The sequence below is a fragment of the Vicugna pacos genome, chromosome 6 (assembly GCF_048564905.1).
Source record: "Vicugna pacos chromosome 6, VicPac4, whole genome shotgun sequence".
NCBI classification, from domain to species: Eukaryota; Metazoa; Chordata; class Mammalia; order Artiodactyla; family Camelidae; genus Vicugna; species Vicugna pacos.
Genome location: NC_132992.1, coordinates 29970906 through 29986792, shown reverse-complemented (window position 1 = coordinate 29986792; position 15887 = coordinate 29970906). Strand labels below are relative to the sequence as shown.

At 34.9% G+C, this 15887-nt stretch overlaps 2 protein-coding genes and 1 long non-coding RNA gene across 4 annotated transcripts in view; all 3 read right to left on the bottom strand.

Annotated features, from left to right (window-relative positions):
- The window catches only part of LOC140696851 (uncharacterized), a 513284-nt gene that overhangs the window by 479897 nt on the left and 17500 nt on the right, over positions 1–15887 (bottom strand). The window lies entirely within an intron of this gene.
- LOC102533260 (olfactory receptor 4F3/4F16/4F29) lies at positions 3643–4590 on the bottom strand. Its single transcript, XM_006219955.2, has one exon. It carries the CDS (start codon positions 4579–4581, stop codon positions 3643–3645), a length of 939 nt encoding a protein of 312 aa, XP_006220017.2. The 5' UTR covers positions 4582–4590.
- LOC102533729 (olfactory receptor 4F3/4F16/4F29-like) lies at positions 14763–15698 on the bottom strand. Its single transcript, XM_006218104.3, has one exon. It carries the CDS (start codon positions 15696–15698, stop codon positions 14763–14765), a length of 936 nt encoding a protein of 311 aa, XP_006218166.2.

Genomic DNA, 15887 nt, shown 5'->3' with positions numbered 1-15887 from the left:
AAAAGTGTTCTGCCTATGTTCTCTTCTAGGAGTATTATTGTTTTACATCCTACATTTAGGTCTTTAATCCATTTTGAGTTCTTTTTATACATGGTGTGAGGAAAGCTCCAGTCGCATTCTTTTATATGTAGCTATCCAGGTGTTTCACCACAACTTATTGAAGAGACGGTCTTTTCTCCATTGTATATTCTTGCCTCCTTTGTCATAGATTAATTGACCATAGGTGTGTGGATTTACTTCTGGGCTCTCTATTCTGTTCCATTGATCTATATGTCTGCTTTTGTGCCAGTACCATGCTGTTTTGATTACTGTAGCTTTGTAGTAGTCTGTGAGTGCAAGATCTCCAGCTTCATTCATTTTTCTCAAGATTGCTTTGGCAGTTTCAGGTCTCTTGTGGTTCCCTATAAATCTTAGGATTATTTGTTCTAGTTCTGTGAAAAATATCATAGGTATTTTGATAAGAATTGCATTAAATTTGTAGACTGCTTTGGGTAGTATAGAAATTGATATTAATTCTTCCAATTCAATAACACAGGAAATCTTTCATTTTCCCGTATCAACATCAGTTTCCTTCAAAAATGTTTTATACTTTTCAGAGCACAGGTCTTTTATACCTTTGGTTAAGTTTATTCATAGATATTTTATTCTATTTTTGATATTTTATTCTTTTTGAAGAATTTTAAACAGAATTTCTTCTGCTTCCTCTTTCTGATAGTACACAATTAGTGTATAGAAAAGCAACCAATTTCTGTATATTATTATTGTATTCTGTAAATTTACTGAGTTGATTTATTACTTCTAATAGTGTTTGGTAGAGACTTGAGGATTTTCTATATATAATATAATGTCACCTGCAAATAGTGACAGTTTTACTTCTTCCCTTCCAATTTGGATACCTTTTTCTTGTCTGATTCCTGGGGTCAGGATTTCCAAAACTATGTGTAACAGAAATGGTGACATTGGGCATCTTTGTTCCTGATTGTAGGGGAAAGACCCTCATTTTTCATTGAGTATGATGGTAGCTGTGAATTTGTCATAAATGGACTTAATTATGTTGAGATATACTTCTTATATACCAACTTTGTCGAGAGTTTTTAATCATAAATGGAAACTGAATTTTGCCAAATGCTTTTTTTTTTGCATGTATTGAAATAACGTGACTTATTTTTCCTTCTGTTAATGTGTTGTATCATATTGATTGATTTACATATGTTGAGCCTTCCTTGTGACTCTGGAATAAATACAATGTGATTACGGTGTATGATTTTTATATATTATTGGATTTGGTTTGCTAACATTTTTGAGGATTTTTGCATCTATAGTCATCAAAGATATTGGTCTGTAATCTTCTTTTTCTGTTGTGTCTTTTAACCAATTAGTATGATGTTAGCTGTAAGTTTTTGTTGATGCCCTTACTCAGATTAGGGAAATTCCCTTCTTTTCTTGTTTACTGAGAGGTTTTTGTTTATTTGTTTGTTTATCATGAATGGATATTTAGTTTTATCAAGTGTTTTGTCTGCATCTATTAAAACAATCATGTGGTTTTACTTCTCTAGTTTGTCAATTGATATTTAAGTGTCAAACCAGTCTTTCATTATTTGAATAAATGCCACTTAGTTATGATATATTCATCATTTTTCACATGTTCCATCTTGATTTTCTAATACTTTGTTGAGTATTTGGATGTCTATGTTCATGTAGGATATTGGCGTGCAATTTTCTTTTCTGGTAGTGTCTGTACAGTTTTGATATGAGAGCAATGTTGTTATCATAAATTGAGTTGGGAAGTGTTCCTCCCTTTACTATTTTCTGAAAAATAGTGTGTAAAACAGATATTATTTTTTCCCTAAATTTTTGATAGAATTTGCCAGTTAAATTATCTGGAATTAGAGGAGTTTTTGTTGTTGTTATTGTTGGAAGGTTTTTTTAACTAAGAACTCAATTTCCTTTATTAATATAAGGCTATTCAAATTATTTCTTCTTGAGTTCACTTGTCTATTTTGTGTCTTTCAAGAATTAAAATATTTCATTAAAGCTAAAATTATGGTTATATGTTACTTATATCTCATTATTATTCTCTTGATGTGTTTAGAGTATATAGTGAGATCATATCTTTCTGTTATGATAATAATTTAGTCTTCTCTCTTTTTTTCTGTATTAGTCTCTTTTAACTGTACTGATATTTTTCAAAAATCTTCTTTTGGTTTCAATGTTATTGCTTTATAGATTTTTCTATTTTCAAATGTCTTTTTTCTCTGTTATGATTATTATTTCTCTTCTTTTCCTTATCTCTATTTAATATGCTCTGAACCTAAATTATTAAGATTAAATAATAGAGTATTGCATTAGTAACTTCTTTATTTTCTAGTATGAGCATTTAATAGTATAAACTTTTTAAAAACACTGCTCTAGCTACATTCCACCAATTTTGATAACGTATTTTTGTTCAACTCAAATATTTTCTAACGTTTCTTATGACTTCCTTTTTGACCTATTAATTAAAGTGTGTTGTCTAATTTCCAAATATTAGTGGATTTTTCAGTTATCATTCTATTTATTTTTAGTTTAATTCTGTTCTCAGAGAATCATTTTGTATAATTTAAATTCTTTGGTAAGTTTGCCTTATGATCCAGAATATGATCTGTCTTCAAGAATACTCCAATTGTAAACTGACTATACTTTAACTTTTTATCATAATCTAACTGGAAATCTAGAATTTCTCTTGGAGTTTTAGCTGCCTAGTTCTGCTGAGCTGCATCTCCACAAATGACCTTGAGTTAAGAAAAAAGAGGGAGAAAAAAATTTCCTTCACACTCTTCAAACTAGAGTTGGGCAAAGCAAGAAGAAGGGAAAAAATATATATATTCCTCCGACACTTTCCAGCTTGCAGGGATCATTTTTCCCAGGTCCCTGGCAAGAACTTGTTTTACTCTTAGGGTTTTTTCTGCCTGTATCATACAACCAGAGCTTTGGATGTGAGGTCTGTTCGCAAGCGAAGGTCTTGAGAAAAAAGAAACAACAGATCCAAAAAAAATCTCACCCGTTTTTGTGTTGCTTCTTAAAGTCGTGATTTCCCTCTGTAATATTCCACCTTTTCATTACTTTTTATTTGATTGTTTTTAACTATTTGAGGAAGAATCTGCACAGAAACTTTTCCTGATGAAGATAACTATGTCCTAAAGTTATAAAGACAGTTGTTACAATGAGCCTGAAGAACCTGAATGGAACATGAATATTTTCCAACTCACCAAAGGAATGAGAAAAAGAGCCATTATTAGTAAAAGTGGAGATTATCAATGACAAGTGAATAATTAGCACCTTAGCTACCTCAAGAGGCAGATTATGAGAAAAGGATATGGATAAATTGAAATAATTAAAAAATGTATAATCTTGAGAGAAAAGGGAAGCAAAGAAACTAATTAGACAAAAATGACTATAATTAGTACATATATATATAACCCCATATAAATCGACATAAGTTTTGAATTGAGGTTTTATTTGGCTAAATTTTCATTGTTTTTAGTAAAGATTGTTTAAAAGTGTGGTAACACTCAAATCAATTTCTAATGAACTAAAAAAGTGAATTCTAAAATTCCAGATTTAGGTAATATGATGATCAGAATAAAGTACTTATAAAATTATTTATGAAATCGTTCTAAGAATCACTAATGATCCAAACACTCTCTTCATTGCTGCCTTCATGTCTTTATTCCTGAATGTATAGATGACTGGATTCAAAAAAGGAGTGAGAACTGCATCAGAAAGAGCAAGAAACTTGTCCATTTGTGAATTGGGGTGTGGCCAAGTATAGACAAACATGGTTGGACCAAAGAAAAAAATTACAACAGTAATATGAGCTAACAAAGTGGAGAGGGCTTTGGATGAACCACCTGAGGAATGTTTCCAAACAGTAAACAGGATGAAGATGTAGGAGATGAGGAGTATAAAGAAAGAACCAACACAGATAAACCCACTGTTGACAGTGACCATGAACTGCAACCTGTAAGTGTCGGTACAGGCCAGTCTGAGGAGCCGAGGAAGGTCACAGTAAAAGCTGTCCAATACATTAGGACCACAGAAGGGTAAATTAACAATAAATGCTAGTTGGAACAGTGAGTGGCTGACACCAAGGGCCCAGGCGGCACCCAGGAACAAAATGCATATTCGTGAGCTCATGATAGTCTGATAGTGGAGAGGCTTGCATATGGCCACGTATCTGTCAAAGGCCATGGCGATGAGCAGCACCATCTCCACACCACCAATGACGTGGATGAAGAAGATCTGAGCAATGCAGCCTCCAAAGGAGATGGCTTTACGCTTTCTGAAGAGGTCATAGATCATCTTGGGTGAGGTGACAGAGCAGGCTCCTAAGTCAATGAAGGAGAGACTGGCCAACAGGAAGTACATGGGGGAGTGTAAGTGAGGATCAGTGGTCACAGAAAACACAATGAGGGTGTTCCCAGTCATGCTTGCCACATAGAGCACGGAGGAGAACACCAGGAGGAGAAGCTGGACCTCCCATGAATGAGTGAGTCCCAGAAACACAAACTCAGACACAACTGAGTGATTCCCTCCATCCATTGACCCAGCCAACAGGGCTGCTACTGAAATAATGAAAATGAAGGAAATGAGGAAGAAATTGTGATTATTAGGGTAACAGTGATATTAGTTACAGGCATACCTCAGACATGTGGGTTCACTGCAAACCACTGCAGTAAAGTGAATACTGCAAAAAAGCAATTCATGTGAATTTTTTGGTTTCCTAGTACATATGAAAGTTATGTTAATAGGCTATTGTAGTCTATGAAGTGTGCAATAGCATTTTGTCTAAAAAAATGTACATACTTTAAAAATACTTTATTGCTAAAAAATGCTAACCATCATCTGAGTCTTCAGTAAGTCACAGTAGTAGCACTGAAAATCACTGATTACAGACCACCATAAAAATATTACAATAGTGAAAAAGTTTGAAATATTGTGAGAATTACTAAAATGTGACACAGAGACACCAAGTGAGCAAATGCCATTGGGAAAATGGTGCCAACAGACTTGCTCAATGGAGCGTTGCCACAAGCTTTCAAATTGTGAAAAACACAGTATCTGTGAAGCACAATGAAGTGAAGCACAATAAATGAGTTATGCCTGTATTAACTAAATACCAAAAAATGACCAATTAAATGTCAGAAGTAAACTGTATACTGGAATGAGATTGCTTATTGCTGCCATACTTTATGTGTTTCTTCTTATTTTGGTGCTCATTTGAAAGGAGACAACAACAATAAAATATCTGAAAGAATGTTACCACACCATCATTTCTGCCTTGCTACATTTCACTCTCCTCAAGAGCCAATAAAAGTTCTCAATTGTTTCATACAACTTTTATTGTTTATTGCTCCATTCTATAAATGGTCTGGGTTGGGTCTTTTTTTTTTTTCAAATTTCTGTTAAGTCACAAACTCAAATCCATTGGAAAGACATAAATTCCACATATAATAGCTATAATATAAGGCAATATAATATTCCATACAAACAGTAGAGAAAAGTATTTGTTGAATGTGTGAGGGGAAAAAAAATGGGAATTCAAAGGAAGGACCAGTATTATCTAGTGAAGTTGGGGATTTAGGAAGAAGAGGGAATGTGATCTGTCCTTTTAAGTATGAATGCTAAACACCTTGATCTGTAATCTGTGGAGTCTTCTGCTATTAACCACAATGCTTTAACATTTTCATTTTTGTACTACTCAAACTTTATAACTAGGTGTGAAAGTTAAGTATATAGTTCCAGAATGAGAGGTTGGTTAATAATCCCTCCACACTCCAGCAGCCATGAGTCTGATGCTCTCCTCTCTCCACCATCTTTTTGGATAGATTCCATATGCAGAGAAGACTTCCTCTCACCTCAAAATAGGTAAGAACCACAACTAACAGTATCTATACAGAGGCACCCCACCCTTCCCAACATACCTCGCTTTGGGATAGGAGGAAACTTTCTCTGCAAACCTACATCTGACGTTCAACTTAATTTCATAAACCTTGGCAAGAATCTGACAGGTAGAAAGGAATAGGGAACAGGGAGAGTAGAAAGAAATACAAAAAGAGAGAAAGGCACAAGGAAAGAAGAAATTAAAAGAGATATGCACTATGATAACAGAAGGAAGAGAGAGAGAAAGAGCATACAAGGAGACAACAGGGAAGTTCAGAAGAGTTCAGATGAAAGTAAATAGATCCAACTCCCACCACTAATCAAGTGATTCAGTTTGAAAAGGCAAACTCCTTAAGCAGCTGCAGGCTCAATTTCTGGGAATATCACACATAATAATGAACAGAAAGGATCACAACAGCTATCCTGATTTGAGATGCCTACCGTAGAGCTGTAGGTAGCTTGGGCTTTGAGGTCTATCAGGACTGTTCTTGAATCCAGACTCCACTACTCACTTGCTATGAGAGCATGGGAAAGTATATTAACCTCTCTGAGCCTAGTTTCCTCATTTGGAGAAGGAGATAACAATATCTCCCTTGCAGTGTGTGGTGGGAACTAGGTGATATGGTATCTGTACCACATACTTAATGAAGTACCTATGATAATAATTGGGGCACAGTAAGTGGAATCTAATATACAATAAGGACCAACTAGCTATATGTCCCTGTTCTAAATTCCAAGTATTAAAATAAAAAACAAACTTTAATTCTGAATCTATTAGTCTATATTTAAGTGGAGCTAGTATCAAGTTAGGTTTTCATGTCTATGCCAGTGTCCAGTAGCTTGAAAGGCTTCATTAGGAATATTTCCCAAGAACTAAATTTACTCCTAAGTGGAGACACGGGGCTTATTTTGTGAGAAGTTTGTGCTCTGACCAGTAATAAGTCAGGCTGTACCATTTCCCCAATGCTCCTCTCCCTACCGCCAAAATCACAGATAAATTCTCATAAAAACTATTTTGAAGACTTTTTTGACCACCTCAGATAACACTGGTCACTTGGATCTGCATGGGAGAGGGTGTGCTTCATGGAATTTCCAAATTTCCATGCTCATCCAGTTAAAAATCTGCATAAACTTGCTTAAGAAGAAGAAACAAATCCACAAATACCTGCCTTTCAGGAAATTAGAATTTTGCTCCCAAACTACCACTGTTTTCAAGATCCGCTTAGCATTCTTTATCCATAGCTGTTGGCAACCCTGTACAAGTGGGAAACACAAAGGAAGTTTATGCATGTCACACAATCGTTTTTGGATGCAGAGTGCAGTTCAGGCCAATGTAGTCCTAGTTCTGATTATTCCCATTCTACCATGCTTTCTAATTTAATTATTTTACTAATTAAAATGTATTTATGAATATCTGGTCTGTGTTAGTTGCTTAGAAAGAGAATGCCTATCTAACCTTTTAAGCAAATCTAACAGGCACAGTAAGATGAATGTTACAGACTCAATAATACCTGAGTAAAGTGGAGAAAACTGCAGCTGTGGTGACCAGAGAAGACAAAGTGGAAAACGTAGCATAGAAAAGGGCTTTTATAAATAGTAAATATAATGATATATAAAGATAGAGTCATTCCAAGCAGATGGTACAATGTGGGACAGGTAACTTCAAGGTACTCTGGGATACTAGTGAAGAATGTAGGTTACTTGGAGAATGGAAATTGTTTAAGAGAACAGTAGAGAATAAGATGAGAAAGTTGATACTAGTTTTACCTGACCTCAGGCTCTAACTTAGGATGATTGAGCATAGCAAATAAAGGGAAGCAAAGATCTAGGAGTAAGGAATCAATGATGAGACCAGAGCCTGAAAAAAATGACTGATTTGTCAGTGTGACAGACACACTGAAAGGAAGGGACAAAGAAGGGAAGAATGCTAATTAAAAGACCACTGTAATAGAGTGGATCTGACTTGAGAAAATTCTAATCACATCACCAAGATCATGTCTATCTTTAGAACACAGAAAACTTTACTCTCTGATTGTTTTAGTATTTTCATCCCCCTTACCCACCTGTTTTGCCAAGGGAACTAAGAGATCAGCAGTGCTAAAGGCTCAAATATGATCCCTTCCAAGATCAACCAGATCCTATTCAGAACCACTGCAGACACAAATACCTCTGCATACAAAACGACATCACAGTAACAGTGGAAGCTAATTACAGCCCCAGAGGGCAGTGAGCAAGTGATGCTGCTGAGACTGAAATCACTTGGCCTGGGGAATTGTCACCTATGATCAGTTTGGTTTTCCCCATGTAGCCAAAGAAGCCATTAATGAAAGAAAATAAGAGGCTTGTAATTTTCTTAGGACAAAGAGAATTTCTGCCATACTCTAGAATTATTTTGAGTCTTTATTTCACAGTAACTGAATGTGCATTTTACAGCAAAATTTCAAGTAACCTTTTTCATTTTTAGTCATTTTATGACAATTTCAATAGTACGTATTCATCTTAAGGATGTGAAAAATACAGAAAAGTATTTTTAAAACCTTGAGGACAGAATTTTTGAGCATTCTCTTAAAAAATAATATATTAAAATGTGAAAATAAAGTGATTTTAGAAATCAGTCCTTTTGCATATTGTTTTATTGAGTCCACAGAACAGCTTGACAGAGTACTGTTTTCACTGCACAAATTGAATCTATGTATTAAACCAAATTATTAAGCTAATAAAGTTTAGTTTCATCATTGAATCCAGAACTAAAAAATTCTTGTTCTTCTCTACAGCATACACAAATTGTGTCAAAGTCCAGAATAGAGGTACAATGTTGCTCATTTATTTTATGAGGCAAAATCAAAATAACAGGCAAGAGCAATAACCACAACAAAGACAATTAGCTGCCACACCACTTTTGAAAATACAGAATTCTAGGTTAAGAGGGCAAAAAAGAAGTTTCTTCTCTTCTTTCTAAGCCAAAGTAATAAGGATCTAATCAAACCCCTACCTCACTCATAACCTTTCTCTCCTACACTCAAGAACCACTCCGGTTTTTCCCTCTCTCTTCTACATCATCCACATTTTCCTCTCTATTGTATCAGTCCCCACAGCTTTCACTATGTGCTACAGCTCCTTCTTACTAAAACCTTCCAGTCCAATTTTACTTTCTGCTATCACTCCATTTCTCTAAAGACCTGGACAGCAAAATTCTTCAAAAAAAGTTACTTCTGTTCTCTGTCCAATTCCCTTCCTCTTGTTTTCTCTCAAATTCACTTCAATCAAAAACTTTCCCTAATATCCCCATTAATATTTGTCTTTCAGCTCACTCATGATCTCCACATCTAAATCTAATCATCAATTCTTAGTCCCTATTTTCTAGCTCAGTTTTTTACTCCAATCTTCAAACACATTTTCTTCACTTGACTTTGTAGGCATCACACATTCCTGGCTTTTCTTCTATATCACTGGTGGCTCCTTCTTAGTCTTAATTAATTATTATTCACTTTCTCTCTAACCTCTTAATGTTTGAGGATACCAAGGCTCATGTTTTTAAGTTCATGTCTTTTCTATATATATTCATGGTTTCAATTATCTCATCTAGTACCACATCTTTGAAATAACATCTCTGCGTTAATCTCTTGCTCAAGATTTCTACCATATATATCAGACTTGTTTATCCAAATACCTAATTTACATTTCCACTTGTACATCCTATAAACATCTTAGATGTCATGTGTACAAAACTGAGCTTCTGTTCTTACCTACTCCTTCATCTTAAGTGATGACAAATTCATCTTTCAAGTTGCTTAAGTGAAAAAACAAAACAAAACAAAACAAAACAAAACAAAAAACTTGGAGTCATTTCCCTTACATCCAATATCTCATCAAGTGGAAAATCCTATTATCCAGCTCTTCAAAATCTTGCCACTGACATTTTATCATCTGCATTTCTACCCAAGTCACCATCTCTCTCTTCTCTTAATTTCCACAGTAGTCTACTAACTTACCACTGCTTGCGATTAAGTTAGTACTATGCACCATCCTTCCTAAGACTGTTCTCAGGAGGACAACCATATATAAAAATACTTTTACATGTAGGTGATATCACCTCTCTTCTCAGAAATTCCAGTGGTCCCCCCTCCTTCCTCAGAGTAAAAGCCAAATTCTTTACAATGGTCTACAGAATCCTACATGAGTTGGCCCCCCCTTTACCTCCTTGAATACTCTCCTACTATTCTCTCACTTTTTTTATACTGACAGTCACACTAGGCTTCCTGATGTTTCTTGAAAACATCAGCCTTTATACTGGCTATACTCCTGTCTGGATGCCCTTCCCCCTGATCTCTGCATTGCTAACTCACTCACCTATATCAAGCCTTTGCTCGATCACACTTTCTCCTAATGATGCCTACCCTGACCACCCTACGTAGAAGTATAACACCCTCTTCCAAGTCTGGTGTTTTAGATCCACCTTAACCTACTCTACTGCACTTACTTCTTTTTAACTTGCTACAAAACTTGCTTGTTTTTTAAAATTACTTATTGTCTGGATAGCTCTATTAGAATAAAAGCTTCGCAATGGTACAAATTGTTATTTTATTTATTGATGCATCACAAAAGCCTCCCATAATGCCTGGCATTCAGTAGGCACTACATATTTGCTGCATGAGTGACAAGTTGAGAGAGAGAGAAAAAAATGGAAGGGGGGGAGAGGGAAAAAGAATCACTGTGGGTGTCTTGCTCTCATGACTGGATAGATGACAGTAGAGAAGGACAACATTTTCAGTGATGATCATGATTCCTGTTTTGAATCTGTTCAGACAAGGGACATATGAGGCATCCAAGAGGAAATATCAGAAGATACATTGCATATAGGTCTGAATCTCAGAAGCAACAAAGACTGTATTTTATATAATAATGTAGGATAAATTATTATAAATCAGAAGGAAATAATTATACATTAAAGGGTTCTGAGAAAATTAATAAGCAAATGTGAAATTTTAGATGTTCTTATTATTTGCACCAAAAAAAAATTCAGGTGGATAAAGTATTTCATAAATACATGTTTGTGAATATTCATTAAGTATTGGAATTGAAAAGGACTTCTTAAGAATAAAACTATGAAGTCACAACTTAAAAGCTCCATGGAGTTGGAATCACAAAAAGGACAACTTTAATGTTGCATAATAGAATAAGTAAAATTAAAAGGAAAACAACAAATTGTGGGAAGCATTTTGAACATAAATATGATAATAAAGAAGTTAGTGTCTTTAACATGTATGTGGGACTGCTAAATCAGTATGAGGATGGGGAGGACGGGGAGGAAGAACACCACAGCAATGGTTATTAATTTCTATTTTAAATAAGAAAAAACGTAAGTGACAATTTTTTTGCCTACCCTGGATCACTTTTCCCCTTCCACTGATGGCTGTAACCCACCTTCTCCATTTGGGAAATGTTCCTTCTCAAATTCATGTAGTTCTCTGGAGGCTGTCTACCAGATAACCTTGGCCCCTGCCACTAGGGTGGGCACATGTCCAGACCTGGACCATGAGAGACCAGGCATGGAGCTCAGGCAATGCCAATTAAGATCCTTTCATTGTGTTTTAATACGGATGCTAGGAAAGAAAACCTTTCCCTTTTCTACTGAATTATTTGCAGCCTCTCCTCTCTCCACACATCATACATAAAAGAGTCTGTGTGCAAAAGAAGAAAATATGACCAATGTACAGAGATAAACAGAGTCAAGATAGAGCAGAAGGAGAATATGAAAGAGAGAACGGAGCAAGAGAAAGGGAGTGAATGACAGAGCAAAATTTAAGTGTGAAAGTGAATGAATCCCCATGGTCCATGAGACTGGCTCCCCTACTGGACATCCCAATAACCCGAATCAATAACTTTCTTTTTTAAAATATTGGTTTTCATTTTTAATTGTGGTTTTAAAAAAACATAAACTTTACCATTCTAACCATTTTTAAGTGTACACTTGAGTAGTGGTAAGTATTTCATAGAGTTGTACAAAAAAATCTCTAGATTTTTTTCTCTTGCAAAACTAAAGTTCTACACTTCTTTTTTGTTTTAGTTATTTTAAACATGTTTTTACTGGATTTTGACCCATGTAATTCAATGATTTCATATTAACAACATGTGAAAAGTTATAAGCATACAAAAATCAGATATTTAAAATAATACCCTTTTTGTCACACAAATTGATAAATATTTTAAATAAATGATCATATTTAGTGTTTGGAAGGGGTACTGCAATGAGCATATTTCTCAGAAGGTACAAATCTTTTGGGAGAAATGATAATATGAATTAAGTATTTAAAATACTATTATACCTTATTAGTTTCAAATATATCAGTCTATAAAAGAAGTCATCTGAAATACAAGCAGAGGTATATGAAAGAATTTTCAAGGCAGAGCAAAAAATTAAAGACAATTTTAACTGAATAGAGGAATAACAAATACATTTATGATATATTCATATAATACTATGCATCTAAAATTGCTTTGTACTATAATATTTAACAATGTAAGAGAATTCTCAGAATATAATATTCTGAAAAAAGCAGGATAAACATGAAGAAACCATAAAACCCCAATTTTGTAAATATATACTTATATTGAGGCATAGAAAAACACTAGAAATAAATAAACCAAAATATTACTAAAAATTATATCAAGAGGTGATTTTATGGGTGATTTCTACTTATATCTCTAATTTCCATATAAATCTTAAATAATGAGCATATTTTTATTGAAGAAAAAATCATATTTTCTTAAAGAAATAAGAGAACAGCAGGTATTTCACATCAGAAGTAATTGAAATGATAGTGTCCATAGAATAAGAGCTGTATTTATCAATACCTTTTTGACTGTACATGACAGAACCACAACTTAAACAAACTTAGGCAAGAGGATGAGTGTATTGGCTCATTTATTAGTTTAGCTAGTGATCAAATAGAGTGCAGGCCAAGAATGAAGCTAAAAGCCCAAGAGAGCTAGAACCAAGAACTTAAATACCACCAGGCCTTGGTCTTTAAATCCTGTATCTTCATCTCTCACATATCTTTTAAAAATTTTCCCAGATTCAATTTCTGCCAGCAAGAAATATGATTGCCAGCAGTTTCTAAATATCATAGCTCCAAAGGGAGCAAGGCTTGCTTTCTCTCTATTCTCAATTCTAACATCCTGGGGAAAAGCTTAGATGTTGGTCAGAAACTCATACTTGCACTATTCAACTGTGGCCAGGAGATAGGTCACTATGACTTGGTTCAAAAGCCCAACCTTTGACAAAACAGCGGTGGTCAGAGGTGGGATCTACATGTCTTCTTATAATCATACCACATTTGTACTGCAAGAGAAAGATACATTTACCAGAAGGAGGTTGCTGATTTGGGCAAACAACAGAGAAGATGTACACTAAAAAGCAGTTATTTCTTTAGGAAAAAAAAGAATGACCCTAGCAAAGTTTTAAATTAGATGATACAGAAACTCTTCATTCACTACTCAGCTTGGGACTCTATCTTGTCATGGATATAGACCTGACACAAAGGCCAATAGAGAAAAGACTGGGAGAGCAGGCATTTCTTTAAATCAACACACACAAACAATGAGGAGTATGGGAATCCCTGCTAGATCTACTGAACATTATTTAGTCAATGGGAGAGAAAACCCAGTGAAACTTTCATTTTAGAAATACCACTTCCAAACAAATTATAGGGTGGCTGAGTATAAATGCTAGCTGATATATATTGATTTCCTAAGTGTTCAAAAAGGACTCAAAAAAATGAATAAATTATATAAGCGCAATGGAAATCAGAAGAAAAAGCAAATAAATTATCAAGTGAGATAAATTATGAGGTAAAGAAAGACCATGTATAGGACAATAGGAATACTGGTAAACTGGTTAAATGTATGGAGTATGCATAAGGATGTATAACGTTGAAAGTCACTTGCACTACATCTTTGAGAATGAACCTTGATTATTCTTTGTTGAAATAGGTATGAATTTAAATTTCTAAATTTGTTGATGCAAATACCTCATTCCTATAAAACAGAATATAGTCATACATTAAAAAAAACCCTCCCAAACTAATATTTAGCTTGCAATGACTCAAATCACTCAAATGCAACAAGAATAGTTATGCCAGCAGAAAGAAAAGAACCTGGCTAGTTACATGTGGAAATAAGAATATTTCTGTAAGAGCAGAGGGGTTAGACAGTCTGGAATATAGTAAAAACAAATGTCAAAAGTTAAGACTTATGATGACCAGCCAGCACTGTCCAGATAAAGGGTGGACTGTCCTAAGAATCTTATTTTTCCAATTGTGATGACAGTCATATCCTAGTGTGGAGATACAGGCATTAGGTATCAAAATCTGATATGATTAAATACTTGAATAATTCAGCTAATTCCTATTGCCCTGATTCCCTGCTCATTATTGTTCATATCATTGCTTGACCTCCCAGAAATTTCCCTGTAGTGAAAGAATGAGTTACACTTAACGTTATGTATATACTTCCATCTAGAATTAATAAATTTGCATTCCCTTATATAACTCATGGTGACACCGAAAAGACTGAATTTTGAAGTCTAGACCAAAGTAAATTCATCAAGGTAATGACTCCTGAGACATAAGCTTTCACCAGAAGAAACATTTTACCACACCACATGCTTCCTTCAACCGTAGTCAGCAACCCAATTTCCAATTAAGATTTTTTAAAGAACCATATTATTTTAATATGGGACACCTAAATGTTAATAAGGTACTTGGAAACTTCTGACATTGAAATAATAGAAATTTAACGTTACTCCAAGTTTGTAAGAAACTTCATTAAACTTCTATCATTTAAGAAATCCTTCTATAAATAATAAATTGACTGAATACTTTCCTCATTGCCACTTTCATTTCTTTGTTCCTGAATGTATAGATAACTGAATTTAAAAAGGGAGTGAGAACTGCATCAAAAACAGCAAGGAATTTGTCTAGGTGTGATGTGGAGTGAGGCCAGATATAAACAAAGATGCAAGGACCAAAGAACAAAACCACCACCATGACATGAGTTGACAAAGTGGAGAGGGCCTTAGATGAGCTACCTGAAGACTGTTTCTGAACAGTGATGAGGATGAAAATGTAGGAGACAATCAATATGAAGAATGATCCCAGAGATATAAACCCACTGTTGGCTGTCACCATGAACTCTAGCCTGTAGGTATCTGTGCAGGCAAGTCTGATGAAACGAGGAAAGTCGCAGTAAAAGCTATCTAATACATTAGGCCCACAGAATGGCAATTTAATAACAAAAATCAGCTGAATCACAGAGTGAATCAAGCCAATTATCCATGCAGCAACCAGAAGCAGAATACACATTTTTTGGCTCATAATAGTCAAATAGTGAAGAGGCTTACATATGGCAACGTATCTGTCAAAGGCCATGGCGATGAGCAGCACCATCTCCACACCAGCAATGACATGGATGAAGAAGATCTGAGTGATGCACCCACCAAAGGAGATGACTTTACGCTTTTTGAAAAGGTCATAAATCATCTTGGGAGAAGTGACAGAAGAAACTCCCACGTCAATGAAGGAGAGGTTGGCCAACAGAAAGTACATGGGGGAGTGTAAGTGAGGGTCAGAAATCACAGTGAGAATAATGAGGGAGTTTCCCATCATGCTTGCCACACAAAAAATGGAGGCAAACAAAAAGAGAAGTTGGCTTTCCCAGAAACTAGTGAGTCCCAGGAACACGAACTCTGTCACCATGGAGTGATTTGCTCCATCCATTGCTTTTTTCAGTTGGAATGTACTACAGATAAAGAAAATTAAGAGAAACTAAAATAAATGTTAATAATGTTCTATATTATAATGATTAATTATATAAGGATCATCACACTGTGAAGACTACATACTCCTTCAATTCCTTCTCAGGGCCTTATCATCACTAAAGAAGCACCTTACCTGTGGTCACCTAAA

Excerpts from the sequence above, each read along its gene's own strand:
- LOC102533729 (XM_006218104.3), bottom strand. The coding sequence starts at position 15,698 with ATGGATGGAGCAAATCACTCCATGGTGACAGAGTTCGTGTTCCTGGGA.
- LOC102533260 (XM_006219955.2), bottom strand. The coding sequence starts at position 4,581 with ATGGATGGAGGGAATCACTCAGTTGTGTCTGAGTTTGTGTTTCTGGGA.